At 37.5% G+C, this 13,690-nt stretch overlaps 1 protein-coding gene across 2 annotated transcripts in view; it reads right to left on the bottom strand.

The window, feature by feature from the left end:
* Window positions 1-13,690, bottom strand: part of MRC1 (mannose receptor C-type 1) — a 47,619-nt gene that overhangs the window by 17,195 nt on the left and 16,734 nt on the right. For both annotated transcript variants that reach the window (XM_031066811.1, XM_031066810.1), the window contains exons 7-14: window positions 10,999-11,156; window positions 8,233-8,346; window positions 6,825-6,940; window positions 5,340-5,488; window positions 3,760-3,959; window positions 3,028-3,152; window positions 1,839-1,926; window positions 780-924 (exon numbers count right to left, since the gene is read on the bottom strand). In XM_031066811.1, coding sequence (XP_030922671.1) covers window positions 780-924; window positions 1,839-1,926; window positions 3,028-3,152; window positions 3,760-3,959; window positions 5,340-5,488; window positions 6,825-6,940; window positions 8,233-8,346; window positions 10,999-11,156 — 1,095 coding nt within the window. The remainder of the gene's footprint in view (window positions 1-779; window positions 925-1,838; window positions 1,927-3,027; window positions 3,153-3,759; window positions 3,960-5,339; window positions 5,489-6,824; window positions 6,941-8,232; window positions 8,347-10,998; window positions 11,157-13,690) is intronic.

Raw genomic sequence — 13,690 nt, 5'->3', positions numbered from 1 at the left:
GGCTGCCCTAGCTACTACAGGGCGAGGTTCTTTACATCTTTCTCTGGTTGAGAGTAACTTCTACCTTGATCTTACAAATTTCCCCAGATAAAATGTCACTGGAAAAGATTCCCTTTTTTTTTTTTTTTTTTTTTTTTTTTTTGCTATGGCATCACGGAGATGGGGTCTTGGATGTCATCATTAGTATCCCAGGAAAGGAATTTATTATACAGAAAAACTCTGTCAGTTTAGGCTTACCAATTAATTTTGTACTAAAATCCCACTAGTAATGATATTTATCAAGAAAATCTATGCCTTAAGAAATTCTCTTACCAATAAAAGGCAGAGCTGATATTTATTGTCAATAATCTAATGCAATGTCTTTATTTTGCTCCTCTCTGTCCCATTGTAAGAATGCAGTAAAACACTTAAATGTCCTGCACCTTCTAAAAAGCTCAAATTTAGATAGATGCACTGCTAGTGAAACTCAAGTGTTCCCAAAACTATGAATATTGTCGTGATATCTTCAGTAAATAAAAAGCATCCAAACACATATTTAATGAGAATTTAGCAAGTAATCAACAAGTGAATATAGAAATAAAGTATCTTGAAACCAGGCTCCATCCTCAAACTACATATTCTTATCAAACAAAACAGCACCTGAGGCAAGTGAAGGAGGGAACTATTCTTATAAGGATGTTTTCAAAATTTTTGTTTCTTACAAGGTAAAAGTCAACCAAGCATATCTTCTTATTACACTTATACACTTAATACACTTAATACACAGGAGTGAGCAATACCTTTTCTTATTTGGCAAATCCATCCGTACATATAATCACAGTGCCTGTCATTCCAAAGCATGCTGGATTCACCACTGATCTCTGTACAAAGTTCAACTCCTTGATAATTATTTGGTTCTCCAAAGCCCCAGTTTTCATACCTCACCTATGACAGAAGAAGTTTTGTGAAGATTCTCTTATGTGGAAATAAAGTAAGGGAGAGAGGGAGGAGACAGCATCAAAGCATAGACCTACAAATTGTTCCTATTGTCAGGTTAAAAACTGAGGAGGAAACGAGGATCCTCCTGTGCAAATGCTGACACTTCAAACTTTTTTCAGATTGCAAATGGATTGCTGTTTAGGAAACAGTTGGTTTTGTACACACTTGGAAGAATATAAACATTTTTTTATGGGACCTAAATTCTTTAAAATACATTTAATAACAATGTTGGGGCATGCTACATCTTGATATTAAACTAGTTAAATATACAATATGAGTAGAATAGGATATTATTCAGATGCAACAAAAATGTTGGCATTTGCTTCAGAAGAAGTATTGCTGCTATTCTAATTTTCCTACATAAGATCTAGTTTCAGGTTTCGGTATTGTAAATTCCTATCAATATATCTTGACCAACTTTGTATCACGTACACCTACATCTCCAAAATCACTTTCATTTCTACAGTTTTATATCTTAGTTTAAAGTGCGGTAAGTCAAACTGGCATTAAAAAATGTCTTCATCTCCATGGAATGTAAGCCATTGCAGATGATAAGCAAAGAAAAGAACTATTAAAGAAGAATATTTTACACAAAAAAATCCTTGCATTCATAAGAATATCCTTTTAGTCTGCATGTATTTAGTTCCCTTGTTGATTCAATGTGTATCTTCTTATCAAAAATCAGAATGTTTTAGCCAAAAATATCAAGCCATGAAATTGCTATTCATTAACTTTCCTAAAGAGTGCACAATACAGAGGGTTATGATGAAGCATAAAAATACTCAGAAACACACACACTACACGTAAATAAGAAGCACAGGGAATGCAAAATAACAGCTGTGGAAAATTAAATTACTCACTGGAGATCCATCACTCCAAGCAAACCCATCATCAGGATTTAAGTAATATAAACCTATCCAGAAATTCTGGTGGTAATAGCCATTGTTTCTAAAAAAAAAAAAAGCACCAATACTAATAAGGGCATTACAATATTTTTAACAATCTATCATTTACTACAGTTAGGAGTTCTCTAAGGATAACATAATGCTCTTAAAAAGAATAAAAAACCAAGGTGGAAATAAATTAAAATGCAGCTGCTTCTAGCTGTTATCATTATGCATTGACTCAGATTGAAATACAGATAAAGAAAATTACCAGATACAAATCCTGTACATAGAGAGGCTTAATACCTTTGCCTAATGGTTCACTGGTTACTGTTGTTCCATTTCTCAACTCCTCAGTTTCTCTGTAAAGGCACTTACAGCTTTCAAACAGAGAGTTACTTTCTGCAGTTGAATCACATTTTAAAAATATCACCTTCAACTAATCCTTGCCTGCAAGCAGACACACTTTACTGATTAATCTGAATATATTCAGTTAATTTGTGGCAAAGATGCATCTAAGACTTCTTCCTTACTGTAAATATACAACAGGGATTCTAGTATGGTCATAGCATTTTGCAGGGCCATGATGCTTCAGTCTTGCTTCTTGGTTAGCCAGGGATGTACAAGATCCTTGAGCCTGGTTTGTTCTGGTTGTATTGCAAGTGTTAGCTTTTCATCTTATTTAGAAATCTCACACCTGTTTTTTGCAGTTCAGGGACTTACTAACCTTATTTATCTTCCTTATCTAAAAAAAAAATTAATCTGAAGTTGCCTCTGCTTTTTTTATTAGTTCATAAAAGTGACAAAAAATCAACATATTATCCAGATTTATTAAACTGGATACTCATTTTCACATTTACGTGAAAACAACTGGCATCTGTAGTAATTTTATAATATCAACAACTCCACAGTAAATAGCTTTACTTCAGATGATAAATGTTGCCTTAACTAGATATCTGGCCTATGCCATTTCAGCACTACCTTTTGAGGTCATTGCTGCTAGTCACACAACTACTCCATCCTCTCTATGCTTTTGCTGTGTGTTTGACACAGACTGGGACTGTAGACGGGCTCACACAGAAGCAAACCCAACAACAGCTAAGGAGAGCTGTCTCAGGAAGCCCCGGAGGTGGCTGGGTGAGGCGCTGTCCCCGCGGACACTCACGCGATGGAGCGCCAGATCACGAACTGCTCCTCCTTGCCGTTAATGGAGGCCAGATCCCCCCCGATGGAGCGGCAAAACGCCTGCGATTCCAGCCACGTCTTCTTGTGCTCTGCTCTGGAAAAAGGCTACAGAGACCATTGTGCCATCAGAAAAAACAGACCACACAGAGCAAAAGATCAAGAAATACTAGCTACCCAAAAGCAGTTGATTTACAATTATATTCTGTGGGGATTACAGAAACTCTGAGTACAGGGCTTAGGAGTGTTCTCTGTGAAACACAGGCTTGGAATGAGCTCTTTAAGTCAACTTAGCACACTGCATTGCTGATAGGAGTGTCTACTGCAAGACAACAACCAGATCACAAACTTACCAAAACTGGAATTTAAGAACAGAAGGTCAAACCTATAGATTAGTCTTTAACAGAATAAACAAAACCATGAACATTTCAGTGGAAAGGAAGAAGACTTCTAGATATAATCTGGAAAAAGGATTATGAAACAATAGGACACACATATGCCAATTTTTATTTGGATCACAGAATATTCTGAGTTTTAAGAGACCCACAGAGATCATTAAGTCCAACTCTTCAGTGAATGGCTCATAATGGGATCAAACTTGCAACCTTGGCATTCTAAGCACTATGCTCTGGCAAACTGAGCTAATCAATCACATGTAGGTGAAACAAACAGAAACTACCTTAATGACATCATTAGAAATAACCAACATACTTACTTTGAAACAGAAGCTAATACGATTGCTTGAGTCCCAGCCTTCTGGACACCGGGGAATAGGAGTTGTTGTGGGAACAGGTGGAAGCGTCACTCCTTCTGCCCACACTTTGCATATGAACTTTGCCTTTTCTTCACATTTTATTACATCCCATAATCCACCTGCTATTCCAGTCCTCATGGCAACACAGCCTGGCTTTCTTCCTGATTGTAAACAGGAATGCACAAAAATGCTATTTAGGGTGTTATAAGAAGGTAGAAAATTTCATATCCTATCCTGGCAGAAATAAAGTCGTTGTACAGAGTCAAAAATGTTTCTAATGTTAGAGCAGACCGCAAAAATGATCAGAAGGCTGGAACGCCTCTCCTACAAAGAGAGGCTTAGGGAGTGGGGCTGTTCAGCCTGGAGAACAGAAGACTCCAGGGAAACATTACCTTGACTACTCAATATCTAAAGAGTGCTTATAAGGTGAAGAAAGACTTTTTACCAGAGCTTATAGTGACAGAACAAGAGACAATAATTTTAAAATTAAAGAAGGTAGATTCAAATTGGGCATAAGGAATGATTTATTTTTTTAAATTATGAATGTAGTGAGTAAGTGGAACAGGTTCCCTGGAGAAGTTGTAGATGCCCCATTCATGAAAGATATCAAGGTCAGGTTGGACTTAATTTTGAGCAACCTGGTCTATTGAAAGGTGTCTATGGCAGCAGATGGGGACTATGTGATACTATTCTGTGATTCTATGATTCTAATTCATGAAGAAAAAAAAAGGCAAAAAATCCTGTAGTTCATCCACTTTGAAATACTGAATTATGCCTCACTCCAAATCACCAGCAGTGGCTGACTCTAGCTAGATCATAACCTTAGATCCAAGAAATTCTCCCCAAAAACTGAATGTGGTTAGAGCTAGTTTCTCAATTTTTTTCTAATTTGACTTAAAATTTTCAAGAACTAACTAGGTATATATACGCCTACATAGCCTTACCACTTCACCTGACACATTCAAATCAGCAGTTAGGTACTGAAATTAAACAGAATCAGAGGACCTCCTGAAAGGCATATGCAACATGCCAGAATTTTGAACACCAATAACACCCCCTTTCTGATGTGATCATGTCAGATTAAATGACCTCCCATTGTTATATTTTGGCCCTCTTTGGCCTTACAATCTCATTTTCTCTAGGACTCGGAGATGCTTCAAGCATGCTGGTATCCCACACACTCAGAGCGTGCAGTGAACAAGTGTGCTGAGATATGGCTGAACAGGCAGGGCTTGCAAGGAGGGTCACTGGGCCTGCAGAGATTGCTCCTCCAGAGCAGTACAGGCACAGACTTCCCCAGAAGAGATGTAAATCAGGAACTTGATCTCAATGAAAAGTTTCTTCCCAAACTCATACTAAAAACTCATTTCAGCACTAGGCAGGAACTTACCAGCCATGCTGGGTTCTTGGGGAGAGCAGCCTGATGTATTTGAAAGCCATTGGCCATTGTGTCATCAAGAGAGAGCTAAGGAAAAATCTTCAAGCAGTGAGCAACTTATTTCGGGCCTTGGACCAATTAAAGAGCACAGAGTCATACCTACCAGGCATTTCAGAATTCCAGTGTGTAAATAAGACAGATTCACCATTAGACCACTTGAATGTTCCCTTTTCTTCTATATCTGAAAGTCCAATCCAAAAGTATCTTTCTGTTTTCAGCCCAACCAGGCTGGTCAGATAGGCTTGTTCATATCTGTTAAAAAGAAATCAGTCATAAATCAATAAATTAATACTGTTAAATTTATTTTTTTTTAAGTTGCAAAAGGCTTTTTATTTTCTCAGAATTAGACCTGCACCTTCTTGAAAGCATAGCTTGAATGGATTTTCTTGAGTGAAGAATATAACAAAACTATAAAATATTATATATTTTTAAGCTTTGATCTCAGAGTATTTTGCTTTTTCTCAGATGCCCAGTGAATAAGATGGCCTAATCTTGGACTGACAGGAAATTCATGGCAAAGAGGAAACCTGACATACTGTATGTTTTATATCACTTATTTTGTCAGTTTCTAGTACTCTTGTATTTTATTACTTCTTGCTTCAGACAAATCCAAAACTGAAAAAGGAATCTCAGCATTACTGAAGTTACAAAAAGTAGAGGCTAAAGTAGTATGATAATAAATTATAAAACTGAGGAACACTGTAAATTAGATCCAATGATTGGGCAAGACAAGTTATATTTAGCAAAGAAACCTATGTAGAGGTAAAGCCTGTCATAGTTCACTATGGTGTTTAAACAAACAGCTCTTAAGCAATCAGAGCAAATAAAAGAAGTCTCCTCCTAACAAGATGTAGTCAGAAGTCCACATTAATGTTAAAACATTTCTGTGGCAGCTACAATGCTATGTTTTTAGAGCTACCATTCATGACAGCTGGAACTTTCACAGTAGAATATACCAATTTTGATTATACAGAAACAAATAAGAGATTGTGTAAAGCATCAAGTCGTCTGCAAGACAAATATTTTGTTTCTTAAATTTTCTATTTTTCCTATATTTCACATAGAGTAATGTGCACCACCTCTCCAGAAATTTTGCACTCACTGAATGCTGGCTGCATTGTGACTGATTTTCAGGTACCAAGTGTTTTACATCATTTGATTTCTCACTTAATTTTTTAAAAGTACCTCAATTAAAAGACCAGATAGTTGAAAATTATATCCTCTTGCTCATTTGTACTACCTTTTGTAAGGAATTCAGAGCCATATCTCTTCATTTAATACTCAAAATTGGATTCTGTACTCCTTATTGAAGTAAGCCACCACAATTAAGAAGTAGAAGATACAGTTCTACTTTCTATTTGACAAAACCATCTATATCAACACTGATTTCACAGCCATGACCTACTTTCAGTATAAACAAGATTCCTGGATTTGAATTTACATGTAAAAACTGTGAGAAGTTCTGTATTGACAGATAGCTGTCCTCTGAAGTAGATTTTTGCCCAATCAGAATCTTTATTCTGATATGCAGGTGATGCTAGAAGTGAATCCTTATGTGACCCCCTCAGACAATTAGGCATTTACATACCTGTCTTCAACTGTTGCTAAAAAAGCCTGATGCCTTCCACAGGTTTGATTTGCTTGAGGAAATGTTACAAATGTATTTCCAATGAAGTAACAATAAAAACCATGTCTTTTCCAGCCCTGTCAAAATAAATACGAAGTGATCACAAAGGGAGAGAGAAAAGGAAAGGGAACCAACAAAACAGAAAACTGATTTATACCAGCATTATCTAACCACAAGTCAAAGGAACAATGTAACTGAAAAAGTCAGAGTGGAAGTAGGCAGGATCAAAGTTTTTTACAATTTTGTTTTATAAAACAATTTTTCATATCTAATTAATTTTCAATCAATGTATCCTGCTCACAAAGGGATGAGAGGTTTTGCTGTGCATCTTTTGTGCTCAGTAGAGGATTATAACCAGCACGTAGGCATCATGAAATCACGAGGACAGGCTTGAAAAGCAAACTTCAGCTTGAATTTTCAGAAAGGGAATGACACTTCAAACAAGTTTGTTTATTCTTAGTTAACATTAAAACTCACTCCCAAAGTTTTGTCATTCAAATTTACTCAGAAACATGCTCTCAGAGAAAGTTGCTATGATCAGCCACGGTTCACAAAAAATTTATTCTGATGGTTTTTAATTTCACACTTTTGGGAGACTTGTTTCTCTACAAGCATTCACTTTGTTCTGTAGACAATAGTAACATCCATAAGTATGAGGAACCCTTTATTTCCTCCAACACTTGTAAGGATTCGAGGTACTCTTTACAAATACTGGGAATAATAATCAAAGACTTTTTCTGAAGTTGTGCAAAGCAGACTTGGAAAAAAATTTCTTCAAGGAAAACAAATACTCATTAAGATTTCCCATGACATAATAAATTTCAGTAGTTTTTTGTAATTACTGGGTGTTATGTCATTAGAAAGCAAGCAAGTAAAAAATAGATCTGCTGACAATTCAGAAGAAGCACAATAGATTCATTCATTTAGTGGTAATAAGTTATTCAAAGTAGAGAGCACTGCCAGAGACCACAGCAAAGCCCCGAGAACAGTATTTAGACAGGGACGCCGTTCCTGCTATGAACAATTTTGTAGAAAACTGTAGCCAGAGCTGAAGTGCAGCTGATGGTAGAGGCAAACTCTTTAGGGAAGCTTGAATGCCAATCAAGGATAAATGGTCTGCTGCAGGGATAACAGGTTTGAGATTTGGTTTAAGTTCTGCAAAAAGAAGTGAGTATTAAGAGCCAAATGACAGCCATAGATTAGATTTAGTCATATTTAGTCATTCTGCCATAGAAATGAGAAGGCAAACTCTTCTGATTATGATGAAACAGAACCTATTTTTCAAGTTTTTTCTGCCACCTAGGTGACAGTTTCTCTTCTTTATCATTCTTAGCAGCCTATTCAGATCAGACAGCTTTTCTTCACTTACTCTCTGGCAGCCCATGTCAATATTTTCCTCTTCTGTAGGAGCATCTGACATAGGTTTCCTTTTACAGATGTAGCCAATTTTCTTTTCACAAGAATGGTCTGCCCAAAATCCATCCTGAACATACAAACAGAACCTCAGTCAACCAGGCTTTAATCTCCAAAAAAAAGACAGTTTATGCTTCTAAGTATTTAATAATTTTTTGCTAGCTTTTAATGGAGAAAATCCTTCACCTAAGTTTAAAACTTAATTGCAACATCTTATTCCTATCTCACTTCTTCTGGACATGATTTACCATTGACTTACACTTTCTTTGATTATCTGCCCTTCTGAAAAGCAATCCCTTGAGAGTGACTGAAATATACCACCTTTACAAAGACTGTTGATTTAATAATCATGTTGGAGAAAAGGGAGATATCAGCTATCCCCAGAGAAATTCAGCTCTAACAGCAAAAACAACACCAGAAGACTGCATTCCTCATTTAATACTTACACCAAACTTTGAAGATGCGAAAATATCTTTGTCAAAGTTAGAATTAATATTCTTATTCCTCATACTGCAGGGTCTCAGAAGAAACAATGACATTCAGTGGGAGTTGTACTGAAAGTAAGGAACATGACACCATGTTCCCAAAATATTTTATGTACATTTTGGCTGAACAGATGAACTAAGACCTCAGGAAACAAAGGGAAACTTGTGCACCATTCACCTGTGCCTTGAAGACTACACCTTTACAACTGTAATTTCATAGCAGTTGATGGCAATTTCTTTCTTTCCATTTGTTTTATTCATTCAAACCCCCCTTCCCCACAAAAAATGTAAAATAATCATCATGTTAATACACAGACACTTGTGCCACAATATTCCAAGTTCTCAAGACACTCAAAAAACCCTGCTTCCAGCAAAAACTCTCTCTCAACACTTCTGCCTACAACAACAAAGCCTTGGATGTCACCTGGTGCTTGTGTCTGTCCTGTGCTTACTGCAAGAAAGCATTGGTGTCTGTCACATCATTCCCAACTATGTCTTTCTCATAAGGTTGGTAGACCCTTCAAATAATCACCCAAATCCCTGACCTCATGAGACTGAGAGAAATCAGCTTTGCAAAACCTTCAGGCTTCCTCAACACAGGAAAACCTACCCCAAAGTTGTGTGTTTCTGTAGGCACACAGTTTGTGGTAGTTGGGAGTGGGGCTGCAATGGAGCCTCATCCCCAGTGGGCACAGCTGTGAGCAGCAGGTGAGCAGCACTGACAGCAATGGGACATGGAGCGCCCAGGGGCACTGACAACCACCAAAGGGGACAGAGGGCACATGGGTGCAGTGCCTGAACATGAGGGGTATAAAAGGCTGGGCTAAAGAACAAGAAGGGCTGGTGTTTGAAGCCTTCTAATGTAGTATGGTGTTATTCTGTATGGGTAGATGCCTGGAGCCTTCTGATGAGATGTGATGTTACTCTGTAGGTTGAAGCCTTCTGATACTGTATGATGATATTCTGTGTATCATGGCCATCTCAACTCTGACATACGCTGCAACCTATGCTGTGATAGGTCCGTAGTTGCAGGATGATCACTTGCTGCCTTTCCATAATTATGTTTTCAGGGGAAAATTCATGCAGTAATTTCTAGCTACTTCTTACCATGTCTTATGAGCTGCCTTCTGTGACTAAGATGTCTGGTCTCTTTCTTTCTCGTAAACTAAACCCAAACACTTCCTTGAAAAGGGTGGTGTTACAGACAGGGCCAGGCTTTGTTCCATAACAATAAGTGATAGATTCAGATGGCTTCCACCAAGGATTGATCAACCCAAAAATATCAGCAATGGAAACATAAATACACTTAAGTAGGTAAATGTCATCAAACCAAGAAGGTCAACTTATAGTTATGCACTGTTAATTTTGTAAAATAAGAAAATATCTTTGATATGTGTACGTGCTTTTTACCTCCTGATAAAATAGGCAAGCTCTAAAGGAGGTGGCTAGCTTAATATTTTTAACTCTCATAAAAAGGAAGAATACAACATCAACACAGACTGACTTTTATGCCTAGTATTATCTCTATAATAATATTAGCTCTGTAATACTCCTGATTGTCACTAGATTGTTGCTGATTCCAGAAGACAGCCCTTTCAAAGCAGGCTTTAAATTGTAAGTATACAGTCACTTCAGGAATGGTTTTAATTAATGCCACTGCTAAATACTTTACTACTTTTCTCACAGATCCTCGTGTGCAGTGCAGATACACGCATAGCAATTAAACTACCTAGGTCCAAGATTTATAACTTTGCCTAGAAAAATGAAATTAAGATTTTTATTTTCTTCTGAAGAGATTACTTCTCTCTAGCAACAATAAAAATTTTCTAGTGCAATTTTTTAAGGTGAATCCCATATTCAGTCAAAACATTAAAAAGCCAAACACATCCAAAATATCTTTTTAGCTTCCTGAAGAAACACATTTACATGTTCATCTGCTTCCCGGTGTAATTTAAAGATTCTTTTAAAAGTCCGCATTCACAGACTGAAATCCAGAACTATGGATCTTGAGGGGCAGTTGCCACTACTTTTCTGTTTCTCAGGGAAGACAGTGAAATTCTTTGGAAAACTCAAACAGAGATCCTTCCTCAAAAAATTAATTTCTGACTCCAAAATAGGCTCCTTCAAGCAGTAATATCCCCATTTTAAAAATTATTTTTTATTTACCCTTGCATAGGAAAAGCTCAAAATATAAAGGAAGTGTTAAGACAATTTAGTCAATAGCTACATGACTTTACCTTTCCCTTCATAACGACACAGTCCTCTTGCCTGTTGTTTGCGTGGGTGGGTTCTCCACGAAGCCACCTAGTGTAGGTGACAGGTGTTCCATCACTCCATTCGAAATACATCTGAACCTTGAGGTCATTCAACCCAATCCACAGCTCATCAGATGGCTCTGAAACGTGCAATTAACAACCCTGTCACATAATGTGAAATTTCTTCTTTGTGGAAAAGAAAAAAAATTATTCTCAGGAAGCTGAAAAGGCAGCCAGGAAATTAGGGTTCTCAGCCTCATAGAGGTCAGACTGATTCTCATATACCCACTCCAGTTGTCAGGAAAGGCCAGTCACTAAAGTGGCAATAAAATAAGGGCGTTCAACTTCACAGAAAGCAACAAAAATACTCCCTTTTCTGAATTATTTTGCAACACAACAAGGTTTATGTTTTTTTCTGATTCAAAATTCTTTCAACAAGATATGAATAAACACCTAAATAAGATATTAGCTCCCCTTTTCCTCCTACTTTAATATAGTGAAGAAAGAAATGTCCTATTTTCTAATGCTAAGGCACCCAGTGATGTCTTTTAGAGCTGAAAACCAGAGTACTTACAAGTTTTTCCATTATATGTGTTCCTGTATTTTATTTCATTTCAGAGTAAAGTAAAATCAATGTGGTTGTTGGATTTTTTTTCACTTTACAGTTAAAGGAGTTAGCTGTTGGCTTTTGGCTTGAAGGAAACTGCTGGATTGGTCAAGGAATTTGCTTCACACTATCTGTTTCTGAGAGGTTTCCCATTCTGCCCAACAGAGACACTGCAAATATCACCCTCCCAGCCAGTCACTTGAATGACAGAGACAGTCAGTCCTCTGTCCTTTCTCCTTCCCTCCCTTGACTCTCTTGCCTTTATTACACCTAAGTGTGATCAGCCCTCATAGCTCATCCATAATTTCTTACCATCTCTCCACCCCTAAAACTTCAAATTCTCAGGCTCCATTTTCAAACACACACCTTTACCCTTTCTTGCAGGCTGCATTTTATATTCAGAAGTCCCTCAAAATTACATTTCAGTACCCTTGTTTAAACTCTTCTGCTAACACATTGAAAGCTGATCCAATTCTACTGCCCATCATGCTCTCATTCCCTCCTTGCTCACTGCCATCCATGCTCTTTAATTTATTTTTGTTCAGTTACCTCTTAAAATCTTTCTGTCTGTGTTTACTGAGCATTTAGCACAGCAGAGGCATTGTCCATACTCAGAGCTCCTACAGCGGTGGGCTCACACCATGGTAATATGAGCAATAAACAACATTCTTCAACAAAATAACTACATCAAAGCCATCTAAATAAGCCATGTAAATGTATAGAGTCTCTTCCTACATAACATTTTTTCCCTCACTAGAAGAACTGCTTCTTTTTTGCAATCATCTCTACAACTGTATGACTAAATACCAAGAGGTTTTTTCCCAGCAGTTTGTAAAGTTGCTTCCCATTCTCAGTCATGCACTGGGCCACATTTGTGCCATGTCACATGCTGGACTTCCGTGTAAACATCCAGAATGCACTTCTTTATTCTTCATGTTCCTCTCTAAAGTTCTCCTTTGCGGGTGATGCCAACAAAAGCTCAGCTACCATGACAATATTCATCTCATTGTACCCCTTCTTCCTTTGTTTTATCATGGGACTGTGAATTGTTTGGCCCAAAGATAGACTTTTGTTCTTTCTGTACAGCAGTGCTCTGATGCAAACAAGATTTTTCTGGACACTGTAATACATGGTGTTCTCTCAGTGGTGAACAAGGGTAATCTGACACAGTCATAAATTGTTGTAAAAGGCTTCTTTAGTTTTTCCAATTTTACTTCTCTGAAAAGAACACTTTCAAAATAGTCTGCTGCCGCTAGTGTGTCATTTGTGAGAAGCCTGGTTTCCTTCAGGATTATTCGCCTTTCCAAATCACTCAATTTTACAAAAATAGAACAGCAGTCAGTCCAGAAAAGGTCTTTGGAGGAGATATCAAACTATGAAATAACCTACTTTGTATATGTGAGGTGAAAACACATCTAGTTTCCTTTAGAATCTAACTTCTTTGAAATGTCCTAATGTCTCATCAAGAGGTCCCATCTTTCCTAAGAACATCTTTTGAAAGAGTAAAGTTTCATGAGAGAACAAGTCACTCTTTCAGGTATGTGAAGATAAGCACAAGTTGCTGTGGAGGTAGCTAGGATGCAAAAGTAAAGCATATCAGCTGTTTTGGGATTTCCACTCCAGGACTGCTGCTATGCTGCAGCTCAAAGCACATGGCTACACTTTAAGTGAAGGATAAACTAACTCATCTTTACCTGGCACTGAAAGCACACATAGGATCAGACACTGCCAAGAAGCACATGTAGGTGTGAACCTGCTTCTTCCATCAAAAAGCAGTTAAGTGCTCCTTCATGCTGGTTCATGTAAAGCAATTGCAACCATGAAATTGCCTCAGAGTCAGCATGGCTGCATTCTCCTAATGAACACATCTTGCACCTGCAGACTAACTTGCCTTGCAACAGCTCAAATATGTGCTCACAAACCAAGCACATAAATACTGTATTTGATATGGGACACATCTGAATCCATGTACTGGGACAGATGGATTTGTGTTTCAGGAGAAACACAAGCAGCATGACTTGAAACATAAGGACATGGCAGTGTTAATAAAAGGACATGATCTTCCCA

Source organism: Geospiza fortis, unplaced genomic scaffold (assembly GCF_000277835.1).
Source record: "Geospiza fortis unplaced genomic scaffold, GeoFor_1.0 scaffold138, whole genome shotgun sequence".
Taxonomy (NCBI): Eukaryota; Metazoa; Chordata; class Aves; order Passeriformes; family Thraupidae; genus Geospiza; species Geospiza fortis.
This window is presented reverse-complemented; position numbering and strand designations above follow the sequence as displayed.